Source organism: Grus americana, chromosome 5, assembly GCF_028858705.1.
Source record: "Grus americana isolate bGruAme1 chromosome 5, bGruAme1.mat, whole genome shotgun sequence".
NCBI classification, from domain to species: Eukaryota; Metazoa; Chordata; class Aves; order Gruiformes; family Gruidae; genus Grus; species Grus americana.
The window spans coordinates 6,989,068-7,002,469 of record NC_072856.1 but is presented as its reverse complement, the minus strand read 5'-3'; the positions used below and the strand labels follow the sequence as shown (position 1 = coordinate 7,002,469).

General features: G+C 47.7%; 1 protein-coding gene across 2 annotated transcripts in view; it reads left to right on the top strand.

Annotated features, from left to right (window-relative positions):
- Window positions 1–2,197: 2,197 nt before the first annotated feature.
- LGR4 (leucine rich repeat containing G protein-coupled receptor 4) overlaps window positions 2,198–13,402 on the top strand; it is an 80,617-nt gene continuing 69,412 nt past the window's right edge. Inside the window, exon 1 of one of the 2 annotated variants that reach the window (XM_054827834.1) lies at window positions 2,198–2,854. In XM_054827834.1, coding sequence (XP_054683809.1) covers window positions 2,670–2,854 — 185 coding nt within the window. In that variant the 5' untranslated portion in view covers window positions 2,198–2,669. The remainder of the gene's footprint in view (window positions 2,855–13,402) is intronic. The other variant, XM_054827835.1, reaches the window with a different exon arrangement.

Genomic DNA, 13,402 nt, shown 5'->3' with positions numbered 1-13,402 from the left:
TGCTCACAAGCTATAGGACAAGCACACAGCAAGTTATTAAAATGACCTTATTTTTGCAGCGATGAATGATGATGTTCATAAAAAATCAGTGCATATCAGTGAATCAGGAACAGGATTCCCAGTATGGAAGAGAAGAATATTTTTAGTAACTAGGTACAAGAGTGTTAGCATTTTTAGAAGGGAATTAACAGTTGAAAAAACAATGGGGGGAAATGTAGGAGGTGGAGGCAGTGGCTGGCAGATCTATATTTTTAAGGTCCTCACTGTGTACTCTACCTTCCTGAGCACAGGTGATATTAAATCTTCAGTTCTCCACTATTTACGTGCCTGATTTTTTAAATTTCACCGAATGACTGCTTTTAGGTCAACAGTTTTCTTCTTTTCCCCCACGTCAGTCAGTGTGAGGAAGGCACAATCAGCCCAGACCTCAGCCCGGCGTGAGGGGTGTCCTCTGCAATGTCGCTGTCGGTAAAGGCGGCCCCTGGTAAGGTAAGGTGTAAGGTATGGGCCCCTCGACTGCTGAGCCCTCCTGCACGTGCATCAGAGCACCGATGCTGGGCCAGGGTCGCTGTGAACGCTGCCTCTTCATCGCATGTCTGCTGGGAGCAAGCGCGCCTTATCCCCGACGCGTTTGACTCTCCGTGCGCGTGCGGGTATTTGTGATTTTTTCGGACGCGATCGCAGCAACTTGAAGTAAGTGCCACCGTGTCGTGTGAAACCCTTGCACGGTTGCTTTTGCTTTGGGTTGAGGTTTCGATCACCATTGCAAATCTGCTCCTGGCTTTGGGAAAGACGATGGAGCTCGGTGTGGTCCATCTCATTTCCCCGCTACAGCGGAGGCAGGTTGTTGGTCACCTCTTTCTGCGTTCCACCATCATCCAGCCACAAAATGAACAGAACGATACCTACCTACCCACCCACCTATGTAGCAGCAGAAGGGCGTAGGAAAGCTCCGACCTTGTAGATGGCTCCCTGGGTATCTGCGCTGCTTAGGTTGGGCTGCGCAGGCACCTGCCTGGGTGTGATTCCGGCTGCAGCTGGGGACTGTGCCGGCGGCGGAGCCGGTGGGCAACTCCCCAGGAGCTCAGAGCATCCCAACAAGACCTGTACAGTAGAAGGTGTGAGTGTTTGCCGTCAGGGCAGGCCCGCTCTGGGGCCTTGGCAGTGCTCGCTTCGGCCAGGTCTGCCGGCTCACGGCCCGTCCCGGGGCCTGGGCCAGAGGGAGCCGACAGCGAGAGGTCCCAGCCGGCGTTACCCGAGCGCTGCCGTGACATCCCCAGTGAGACGCGGTGACTGCGCAGAGCGCGGCGCGTGGGTGAGCTGAGCTGAAGACGCAGCAGGCTCGTTCCTGGTGGTGGTTGCAGGTTAGAAGTGTCCAAAAGAAAGCATTTTTTAGAAAAATGTTGGTTAAAGAGAAAAACAGCGCACGCATGGTGATGGATGGTCCTAAACGCAAGGATGGACAGGTTTTCAGTTCAGTTTATTTTTTTTTAAGGCAGTAAGGAAAACAGAACACAGACCGGCTGCCAGCGCACAATTGGTTACAACGTATAGGGTTTATGTTTACAGGGAAGCAGTTCTTTAAAGGAAAATTGTTTTTGAGAAGCGGTTGTGATGCAGTCCCGCCGGCTTTGGCGACAGGAGAGCGACGTGCCGAAGTCTATGAGGAAGAGACGGTGTGGTACCCCGTCCCTGCTCCGAGATGATGGACGTGCGATGCCCGTTGGGATCCTCTTCTGCCGGACCCACACGGGGTCACCTCTCACTGCACGCCCGAGGGTCGCTGTGTACCGGGGCTTGCCGGCTGCGGTGCGGGACGAGGGTCTGGGAGCAAAGGCCGGGCTGGAGCAGGGGCAAATGGTGCCCCGGGGTGGCGGGGCCCGGCGCTGCCCTCGTTCCCAGGGCCGGCCTGGCCCCGGCCCCGCGGCTGCTCTGGTCATTCGGTCACGTTTCCGCGGCCAAGAGCCCCCCGGCGGGCACCAGAACGGGGGCCGGGGGGTGCCGGCGGGTCCCGCGGAGCCTCCCCGGGGGCAGGGCGGGAGCGCGGGGCGGTGCCTTCCCCCGCCACCGGGCAGCCCCGCCCCCCGCGCCGGTTGGCCGCGGCCGAGCTCCGCTTTGCATATTCACCGGCCCCGCGGCCGCTCCGCGCCAATAGGAGCGCGGGGGGGGGCCGCCTCATTAGCATAGGCACCTCGGCGCTGGGCGCAGAGCGGCCGCTGCCGCGGCTCGCAGCGACCGAGGGGCCGGGAGGGGCGGGCGGGCGCCGAGGGCAGCCCCGCCGCAAGCAGCCGCAGGGCCGGGGCGCACGGCCGCCGGCGCTGCTCCCTGGGGACCGCCACCCGCCGGCAGCGGCGCGGGAGAGCCGGCCATGGCCGCCCCCGCGCGGTACCTGCTAGGCTGAGATGAGCGGCGGCGACGGGCGCTGCGGGCGTTGGATGGGGCGGGCGGGCGGCGGAGGGCTGGCTTCCCGGGTGCGCCGCTGAGGCAGCCCCAGGGCCGCGCCGGCCGGCGACGCCTTTTTATTTTTATTTTTTGTTGTTGTTATTATTTTTTCATATATTTTTTCCGCCAACCGGTGGAGCGGGGCTCGGTGCGCGGAGGGCGCCGGCGGAGAGCGGCAGGCCGAGCCGAGCCGGGGGAGGCTGGCCGGCGGTCGGCGGGGGCCGGCGATGCGGTGCCTCGCTCTGCTCGGCCTCGTCGCCTGGGGCCTGGGGATCTGGGCCGGGCCCAGCGGCGGAGCGTCCCCCCCGCCCTGCCCGGCCTCCTGCAGCTGCGACGGCGACCGCGGCGTGGACTGCTCCGGGCGGGGGCTGGCCGCCGTGCCCCCGGGACTCAGCGCCTTCACGCACGCCCTGTGAGTCGGGCCGGGGCGGGCAGGTAGCCGCGGCGGGTGGGGGGTGGGAGCTTCGTCCCCCCTTTATGTAAGAAAAACCCCAATAATTGCGTTTATGTCTTTGCTGTCGCTGCTGCGGGCGTAACGCGGCCGCCCCCGGCACCGCCGCTCTCCCCCGCCGGCCTGGCCCGTCCCGCGGGGGGCGGCCTGTGGGCAGCGACGGGGCCCTCCGGGCCGCACGCAGGGCCCGGCCCCTCTGGGGCAGGTGAGGGCGGCCCGGGGCCTGAGGCGGCACCTGGCCTCGGGTCCGGCCGCCCTCCCGCTCCCGGGGGGGCCCGGCCCGGTGGGCGCCCCTGTGCTCCGGCGGGCGGAGGTGAGCCGGGTGGGCAAAGCCCTCAGCAAGCCCCGGGGGATCGGCCTGGGAGACTTAAAAGGCCGGGAGGGTTAGCGGGGTGAGGCGGGGGCAGCTGCGGGGGTCCTGTGGGAGCGAGGGGGGAGATCCCGGTGGGGTCCGAGTGGGTCCTGGTGCCGTCCTGAGGCAGGGGGACCGGGGCTGGGGGCGTCCGTCTGCTTGTCCTTATGCGATGTCCGCCACTGAAGCGCCTTTCTCTTCAGTTTTCTCCAGAAACCAGTTCCCAGACTAGCCGATCTTCTCCCAAAAGTCAAGGCATTTTAAGTCCGCAGCGTGCGTGAATCCAGTTAAATAAGGATGCCCTCACTTTTACAAAAGCTTTCAGTATGGGATGCGCAGCTGAACCTTGAAAACCAGCACAAATAAAGGCTTGGGAGCTTTGTTGCGTTTTGCTTGTGGAGAGAGAAAAAAAAAGAAACTCTTAAAACAGCTTTTCTGGTGTCCTGTGGTATTGTAAACTAGACACAAACTGGTGGATTTTGGTTTGAATTTTGCTAACTTGAATAATAAAATTCTAATTGAGGAATGAACACTCTGTTCCGTAGAGACATGACGGAAGAGGGATTTGCAGCTTTCAATATGGTAGTTTTGCTAATCCACAAACCTGTTAAGTTTCACAATAAAACCTGTCAGTCTTGCCCCACTTCTCAGTGAAGATTTCACAGGCTGGAGTGAGGTCTTGTAGGGCCAGTGGTCGGGTCTGCTATTGCTAAAGCTTTGCTGTGTTTACAGCGTATAATACGGAGCACACTACAGCAAATTATGGCGCATGGTTTCAGGTCCGTACTGAACTGCTGCGTTGTCAAAAATACAGTAGTAGTGTATGCCTTCGAAAATGTCACACTTTTTTTCCTTTTTGTTTGCCTACACTTAATATGCAAAGGGAGTCTGGTTCTTAGTTACTGGAGGTTTTGTTTACTGAGCAGGTTTCCAATTTCTCCTACCTGTTTGGACTTTTTTTTTCTTTTAATTGTTTAAACTGGGTGGAGAAAGATTACTGAGCCTTTTGCTCGTGTAGTACTTGATGAACGGCAAAAGTTACAGGTCTCAGTTGTTACCTGCGCTTAAATATTTTGTTCCTTTTTGTGCTTATACGGTGTTAGTGGGAGCTGACTTTGTGGTGGTTTTCCTGTGGCAGAAACAGTGTTTGGTGTAGGGTGTCAGGAGCTGCTGTTGTGGAGCCTTGGACCTGCTGGTAAACTGTCTTCTCTTTCCTCTGCAGATAAAACAGGGATGTTACCCAATTTCATAAAGTACTTGAAGCCTATCTGGTAAAAGCTGCATTTAAGCACAAGATTTTATGGCTACTACATTGTCTGGCTGTCTTGTAAAATGGGCTCGGTACATCCCTGTGTGTCTGCAACCTGGCATTCGTTGTCTGGTAGGTACAAGTCGTCACAGCCAACACCCATTCGAGATAAGGTTGCCAAAGAGTTTCAGTTTGTAAGTTCCTACTTACTGTGCAGGTAAATTTCTAGAAGCTGGCTTACGCTTACAGCAAAAATGAGACCTGCATGTGCTTTATCGTGTTTTGGGATGAGTTTGTGTCGCTGTTGGTTTTGCGTTCTTTAAACTCGAGCAGAAACTTTTTAGCTATCGTTCTCTGGCAGTGAAGAATACTCTTGGTCCTTATTTGTGTTTAGTTCCTGTTTCCTTATTTACAGAAGGAAAAAAATAGGTGACTCTTTGCGCTTGAGTAGTCTCTGTTGTAGTGAGGCCACTGGAAGTTCAGGATATGTAGAAAACAGTTTTGTAGGCAATAGAAAACTCACTTCTGACCTGCTTGGGCTGGGCAATGTATAGTTTTGCCAGAGAAGCTGAGTTGGCTTGTGTGGAGGGGGGAAAAAAATAATAAATACCATCACCCCCCCTAGCTGATAGTTTTATGTTATAGCAGAGCGTCTTAGCTCCGTGAAGAGAGGGGAGCTTTTCTATGCTCCGTATCAGGCAGCATAACGATGCCAGGAAATCCCCTTAGCATTTCTACGGGGCTTTTCTAGATTATAGCCATGGCAGCAGAGAGTCTGTAGCATAGAGATGGCTGAGAGAGTGTTACAAGCGATGTTCTGCGATACTAAAGCAAAGTTGTGCTATGTTTTGGCTTTGCCAGGAGAGAGCAACTGAGGAGAAGTTGCTCGCAATTAACCCAAGTCGGCAGTGAATGAGTTTCAAGGCAGTTGAGAACCACGGAAGGGGGTTCATATTTAATTTTTACTACTTCTGTTTTTCTGCAGTCTTAATTTCTTTGCATTAATCTTAATAATTTAACGTAACTTCCAAGGTGTATTTTTAAAATATGGCCACGTTTCTTGGGCTGCCACGAGCGGTCAGGCAGTGATTTCTGTAGAGCCTCAAGAGCATATCCTTTTGCATTCTCCCCTTCTCTTTCCTTATTTTTCTTCAGCTCTTGACTGATCCACTGCTCATTCCTTCCTTACCGTGGTGGTTAGAAAGCTCCTCCAAACACAGCAGGGTTGGGGTTTTTTTTGCATAATGTACATTGAATAGACGCTCCACTGTGTTCATACCTGGCTAAATGCATTATAACCATAATGCTGGGACACAGGGAGAGGGAAGACTGGGGTCATCGTGGGAGGGTTGTATGGCTATATGGTTACTGAAGTACCGTGTGGTCACGTGAGGGTAGTTGCATCAGACCGAGCAGCTTGGAAGGACACAGTATCTGCTCATTACTTTTGAGTCATCAGTGTGCTTTGAGAGATGGAATTTGAATAAAGAAAGGTGAGTACGTCGTCCCAACCGCAGTCGTCTTGGTGAAGAGATTTTTGAGAGATAATACAAGTGCTCAGAAAAGAGAGAGGTGGCAGCACTAGGTCCAGACTCTCTGAAGGGCTGGAGGGGAGGGGATGGGATGGATGGGAAGGAATGCGGAGGGAGTCAGGAGGACATGACCAGGGATAATTACTTGATACTTTCACTGTAGGCGGCCATTTGTTCTGTATAATTTAGGTAGGTGTTTATGTAACTCTTAATTACCAGCTGCCTGTTTTTCTGTTTATGAAGGTTGTGATTTTGCTTTGTTGCAAAATAACTGTCGTCTAGCAAGTTGAGATGCCTGCGCAAGAATGTGAAAATGTTGTTTGGGTTTTTTAATAAATGCAGTACGCACCTGATCCTTTCTATGATACTTCATGTGCTAGAAAACATTCATGTTAGTGGAAGAAAGTTATGGTAGGGCGTACTTGTACTTGTGTTTCTCATGGGTCTCAGTTTGAGAACTGAAATTCCAGTTTTGGGGGTTTCATACTTGCACGAGTCTTGTGCACGAGATGAAAAGCAGATAATTCTGGATAATGACTTTGGAGACATCTTACATGGGCCTGGCTGTTTCAGGGGCTTGCCTGACAACCATAAGGAATGTAGTCTCTTCTCATTGCCTGCTGTTATATTTTGGGCACTTGAAATATGAAAACAGTACAGATAATTTTCCTTCTAGTGTTTCTTGCTTGTGTTTTCAGGGAATGGCAGGGTCCCTTGCTTTAATTTTCCTATCTTTGAGTTGCGAAGGGAGGGCTTCCAAGTCCTGGCTACCATAGAGAATAGACCTGCAGGATAAAACGGTCATTTTGGTCTTTTGTTTTTTATTACTCATTTAACCTTACGCTATCCATCTTTCTGTGTGCTATGTTACGCCCTAACTGTATAAGATCAAAATGTGGCAGTTGAGAAAGATCCTTTTGTTTTGTAGCACAGGTTGCTTCAGCAATTGCAGAGAGTTGATTGTCGTCTTTTCAGTCTGCAGACTATCTGGCAGTACCTACGCTGTCTCATGTTTAAGTTAATTTCCTACTCCATTTATATATAAATGGCAAAATGATATGGTTCTGTTTGAATTCAGCAGAGCTCACATGTTTTTTTCTTTTGTCTTGTCATCTGGCACTTTTATTTTTTGTAGAACGGTGATGAAACGCAGTAGGTAGATGTGAGATGTCTTCTTCTAATACGTCCGGTACCGACACGCAGATATTTAGCATCCTGCTATGGTCAGATAAGCACAGGAAGGACCTGGCTGAGGTTTTGTGAATGCTGTCTAGCAGAGTTGTTATGGTGAAAAGTAAAGATGTCCAGACATGACCTTGAGTCTGGAAAATGTAGCATAATTGCAGTCCCCCTGAGATAGAAAAGCCTTATCTAATTAGAGGTTTGAAGGTTTTACAGTTACGCTGTTTAGTTTTTCACTTGCCTGTGCCATATGCTGGTGATGGGATGGCAAGTAATAAAAGGCTTATTCTGTCTTTTTAAAAACATACTTTCCATACTGCTTTTGGAAAGACATGATCACGTCATTTTAATATGAGTATTCCTATTAGTTGGCAGAAATGTGGTTATGTTTGTAGAGGGCTGTGAAATCCCACGGGCAGGAGGGGGACTTGAGTTTGCTGGTGCAGCATCCGGTGCCTGGCGACTGGACCGGAGCCCAGCGGCTCCAGTGGCAGCCTCCAGCAGACTTCACCCAAGGATTGGAGTCTTTATGGTTCATTTTAAACTGGCTGATTTGTCTGTCGGTTGTGTGAAAAAAGTAAATGCTCTTAGGTAGCACACAGAAAAGTGAAGTTGTTGTTTCGAAGTTTGTTAAATATTTTTTACACTTTTTATGTTCTCTATTGGCAGCAAATTTGGTGTTTTCCTCTTTTCCTTTTCTTCCTCCCAGGGGAAAAAAACCCAAAACAACACAAAACCCAAACCAGTGCCCTGCCATAGCACGTAATTTGTCAGGTATTTGGCATTTATTTTGTATGTTGAGCTCATTTGTATCAGCAATATGTCATTTCTTGTTTGATGCTTACTGGCAGAGTCTCATAAATGTGACTTTGGGGAATAAATACTAAGATAAGTCTGCAGCATGGAAAGAAGTTGGATTTTAGTGTAAGCAAGTTTATGCTAGTAAATAATTACCTTTTGAGTTCTTGAGAGGAATTTACTAGTAACTATCTGCTTCAGATGGAAAATATGGAAGCTGTAATATAAGGACTGAAAAACAAAACAAACCCCAAAGAAACCTCCTCCGCAAGGATCTTTATTTGTTTTGTATTTTACATCTAAGCCAGCAATTTTTGCAGAACACAAGCTCTTATTTACCCAGAGAAAATTACTGGCCTAGATTTCAGAAGGGCTGAGCACCCATATCTCATTTTAGAGAGCATGGGAGCTGCGGGGCTCTGGGACCGTCTCTGAATGTCAGAGACCCTCTTCTCCTTTCCCTCTTGGCCACCCTCGCGCTTTTCCTAAAAGCTTGTTCCTAAAGACGGTCGTCTTGTTGGGAATGGGCACGAGCTGATGCCGTGTTTATGTTCTGGAGGATTTGCCAACAGCTCAGGTTTGCCTGCTGCTTGTTTTGCAAATAAGCAAGGGAGTGAAGTGGATGGGGCTGGTTAGCTTCAGCATGGCCGCATGGGACTCCATGGCCAGCAGTTATTCTATTAAGGGATGAATCTGTTTCAGGCTGCAGCTCTGTGCTGCCAAGTTGTGGTTTTGGGGTTCTTTACGGAAGAAGCAGAAAGTCAAAAATAGCTTGAGGAAGAATGAGAGAGGTCTGTACAATCCTAGAAATAGGAGACAAAGGTGGGAGAGGGGACGGAAGAGAGGATAAGAGGAGAAGCCATCCCTATTTGAAGAAACCTGTCAATTGAGGCACCAGAGATTTAAATGTTACGAAACCTTTGTTACCAGAGGTACCAACAGCATTTTATGGGTTAGAGGTCCCTGACCATCCTCCCCACCTGGCAGACTCACCATCTGCTGCTGCGGCGACCTAGGATTTTGCCACAGGGAAATACTCTTCCGTAGTTTTTTTCGTACCTGCCTTTCAGGTATCGCTGCAGTTTTCTGATAAGATGTTCTCAAACTTTGGTCTGAAAAGAGATTTCTGATCACGTGACGTTGGTTCTTAATGCTCTCCCACCGCCAGGTTGCCCTGCACAACCTTTTTGGAAGTGTGGAGGTACCTGTTGATATTTCCTTTGCTGATGGACGGGCAACCGGTTCAGTCGATGTAGAATTGCACGCAGCGATGGGTGTCAGGAGAGGAAGATCTTGGTGTTACTATAGAAATACTGTCCTCGCTATAAACGTGTTTGAAAGCCTTTGTTTCAGAATCAGGCCCAGATTTGTTCAGTTTTGTGTTGCAAATAAAGCTGGTATGTCCAAATCAGAAACATCTAGCATTAGATGTATGGGTGCCTGGAAAGCGTAATTAAATCATGCAGAAACGGCATATGATCTACCTGGCAAAACAGTTGACCTTTTTGCCTTTTTTTTTTTTTTTAAAGTGCCGAGTTACTGCAGCTGTCAGTGAGTTTCACTGAAGTTGAAAGTTTCCAATGTTTTCAAGTCGTATGTCATTTATTTTAAAATACATAGTTGAAATAGCAGAATGCATTTTATTTTACTGTTGAATGATTTAACTGTTACAGGACTGGGACAAGGTCAGAACTTTCCTCTTCCCAGAAACATATTATTGTTGCTGAAAGATGAGGGGAAATCTTTATTTCAGCTTCACCCTGAATTTGAAAGCACATTCTGCATACAGCCAGTTGACTTACATTATTAATGATATACATCTTTTACAAAACAAGAGAGGATTGTAGTGATCTCAAAAATAACAGTTTAAAGTAGGTGTCTGAAAGCTGTTGTTGAATTTGAATATATAACAGCTAACTGGTGGCATTATACATAATGTCAGTCAATACACGTTATAAAAAATGCAGATAGCTATTTTTGAACAGGTGATATTGATATTTATGCTCTGGTGGACTGGGGTCTGACATCTGTGAGGGATGTGTTTGCTTTTGGGAAGTCAGAATATCACTTCATGAATTTTTGTCAGCCTCGTTTTCCTGGTGTGGCTTTTATATTTATTGCTTATACTTAGGGAGTTACAGGGAAGTCATCTTTTGCTTAGGTGGCCTGGTTCAGTCATACAGTGTGTTTTGGAGTTAGTAAAACTTTGTTGGCTGAGCTTTGGACTTTTTTTTTTTTTTTAAAAACCTATTAAAAAGCATATTATTCAATATCTCTTGTTTGTTGTCTTCTCAAAGGAAGAATGGTCTTCATAGCATGGCAGAAATAAAAATTCCTTAGGCTTCACTTGTGTGCTTTTTGAGTTTCTATTTCATGAATACAATTCAGTAAGGAAACCTGTAAAGTATTGAGCATGTGGAAGAGAAGAGCAATACGATTTTCATTATTGAAAAAGGTTTCTCCTGTTTCTCAAGTGATAGCAGTTTTAAATGTAGCCAGATGTTTGTTGGTATAACATGAGATAACTCCAAAACCCGGAAGGTCTGTTGCTGAAATGTGATGCTCGATGTACATCAGTGTTGGGGTTTGTTGTTGTTGTTGATGTTGTTCAAACCTAATATTGATAAATACACATGTAACTAAAAATCTTGCTTTATAACTTTGTTACCTGTAGGTAATTCAGACAATTGATGATTTTTCACAACTCAACCTTAAGATTTTTGCACAGTGAAGATAAGAATTTTTTTTCTATTTTTTGATCTGAAGTTAAGAAAATACTAAAGTTAACTATTTTCTTCAGGGCTGGGAAAGCTATTACAAAGCTTAAGAACTCTAACACTTTTTTAAAAAATATAACTAATTCCTGTAAGCTTTGCATTAAAAATGCAGGAGGAGCCATAAACCATCAACATGGTCTTGGAGGAAGGGATAATAGACGTTGCACAGAAGGTGCTGTCTTTGGGGCAGGAAGAAAGCAATTTTTCTTTAAGAGAGCACGTGCTAATTCTATATCTCGAGGAAAAGATGAAGAAAAATCCAAAGTCAGGTGAAGTTGTTGAGAGCTCTCTGAAGAGCATCCTCAGAAGTCAGGCCCTCAGAGGCTAAATGGCTGTCTTTGCAGCTCTCAGTTGAGCATTTTCTTGCTAAAATGCAAAGAGTTGGTTTTTTTTGGGGGGGGTTGGGGTTTGTTGTTTTTGGGGTTTTTTTGTTTGTTTGTTTTTTAGTTGGTTGGTTTTTGTTTTTTAAAGTGGTTTACCTCTGCCTTTTTTCTCCCCAACAAATCCTGGAGGGACGCTAGGTCTTGCAAGGACTTTTTTCGCCCTAAAATTTTTGAGCAAATGTGGTTGGACTTTTAAACAACACACAATTAGCAGTGAATCATAAATGGATGTGCAATTTCTGAGGTATGCAGGGGAGGCCTAAACCTGTTTAATTTAGCTTAATAATGCTGCAAAAGCAGTTGTGTGTATTTATAACCTTGTTCCGTGAAAATGTGTTTTTTGTTTGGGAGTCTTCCCATTACCTTCTTGACATCTGCCTGGTTACAGATGAATGGCCTGACCCAGTGCCCCAGCGGGGAGAGCGGCGTGGCTGTGCTTTCAATGGACGTGTCACCGACAAAGGAAACATATGGAATATTTCATTCCCCTCTTTGCGAGCAGTATACGGGGCTGTAAGGGCAGAGGGCTGGGTCCTTCAAACTTCATGGCAGATCGGTAAGCTAGCCACAAGGTTTGCTGTGAGCCCTCAAAATGCTCTTGCCGAAGGTGTTGTACTTTGCATGGCGCTGTGCTTTGCTGTGAGACCAGAACTCCAGATGCAGAGCAAAGCCATTTTGGCAATGCAATATTAATAATGTGACCGTGCAGTAGCGTTCCCTGTGGTCACGTTTCATTCTTCCCAATACGTGATGCTACGCAATGTGTTTTCTGAATTATTTGGGCGCTGTGGTGGTTGGTTTTTGGTGTTTGGCAGAGGCAGACAGTATGAGCACAGATGTGTGGGTCCCACCGAACGTGCCCCCTATGCCAGTTGCTATCAGAGAGCGAAATGGGACCAACTGTTGCGTGTCATCCGACAGGACACCCCAGGCTGTTAACTTGTAAAGTGGGAGTTTGTTTTTCCTGCACTCAGGGCTTTGGGGTTGCGGCAGGAAAGCAGGGCGGTTTGCTCCTGTTGCAGCACCACCTTGGAGAAGAAGATGATGCAAGTCAGGAGAGGACGCCTGGGGAAGCTTGCTGCTCCGTGTCTGTTAAAAGCACTCAGTGCTGTCTAGCTTCAATCCTTTCTTCATTACTGCAATTTCATGTAAGGGCTGTCCTGGCTATCCTTTTTAAAATTCCGTTTCCTAACAACTCTTAGTTCAGAAGTTTCCTTGCTGTTTTTCTAAATGCTGGTCTGGAACAGTAGTGGATATCCAGTTGGTTCATCTGGAAAAGTGAAGGGACTGAAATCCGTGACTTCGGTGTGCCCACCTGTCTTTGGGCAACAGGTCTTTCTGGTGTTCTTCACTGGGCAGAGCTGGTGGATCTGGCCTTCACTCAACTCTTGCATGTAAAAGCTGTGAAGGAGCCATCTTCTTTTTCAGGTTGAAAGCCCTAGAAGCGTGTTGGGTTTTTAACTAGGGGAGACCTTGCCCAGACTGGGAAACGTGCTTTTAGCTCTCGGCAGTTCTCTGAGCTGTTCCTGGAGATTAGGAGCCCTTGAACCTACTGAAGGGAGCCCCATGCTGTTTGGAAGACTGATGTTTTTAGGCCTAGATTTGTGCATTCTTTAAGGGAATTTTGCAAAGCTGCTGCCAGCAGCAATCTACTAACTCCTTGCTCATCTCTCTTGCAGTTTCACTCAAGTGGCTGCTTTTTTGAGGCATTAAATGCTCCCTGTGCTGTGGTTCCTCTGGGTGGCTCCTTGGGGTCTTGGTAGTCTTCATGGAACTGTGAGGGGGAAGCTGAGCTGGGAGAGAAAAGGGATATGGTCCTGTGTGAGGGACCCTACTCTGCGAACGTATTTGCTGATGGTTTGGACTTGGACAGGCTTCTGCCTTTTGGTACTTTTTTTACTGCTGTTGGTTTTAACACTTGGGTAAAAAAAAAAAAAAAAAAGTATGTGCTAATATTGACCAAACCGTTAATATTTTACAGAACTAGTGTGAGTCTTGCTAGGTGTAGAAAATCCATGTCTCTTCCAAGGGCAAATCTACTGACTCGGTGCCAAGTGTTTAGTGGAGGCATTAAATCTCTTCAATATCCAGGTCAATTAATCATTTATTTAGAATTGACTTGCTCTTGCTTGACATCTCATTTTCAAAAATTTCAACCAGTTTGTTTACGTGTTGATTTTTTTTTAACTGCTTCCTGCAAAGACAGATCTCTAGTTTCCAGACCAAAAATGTACAG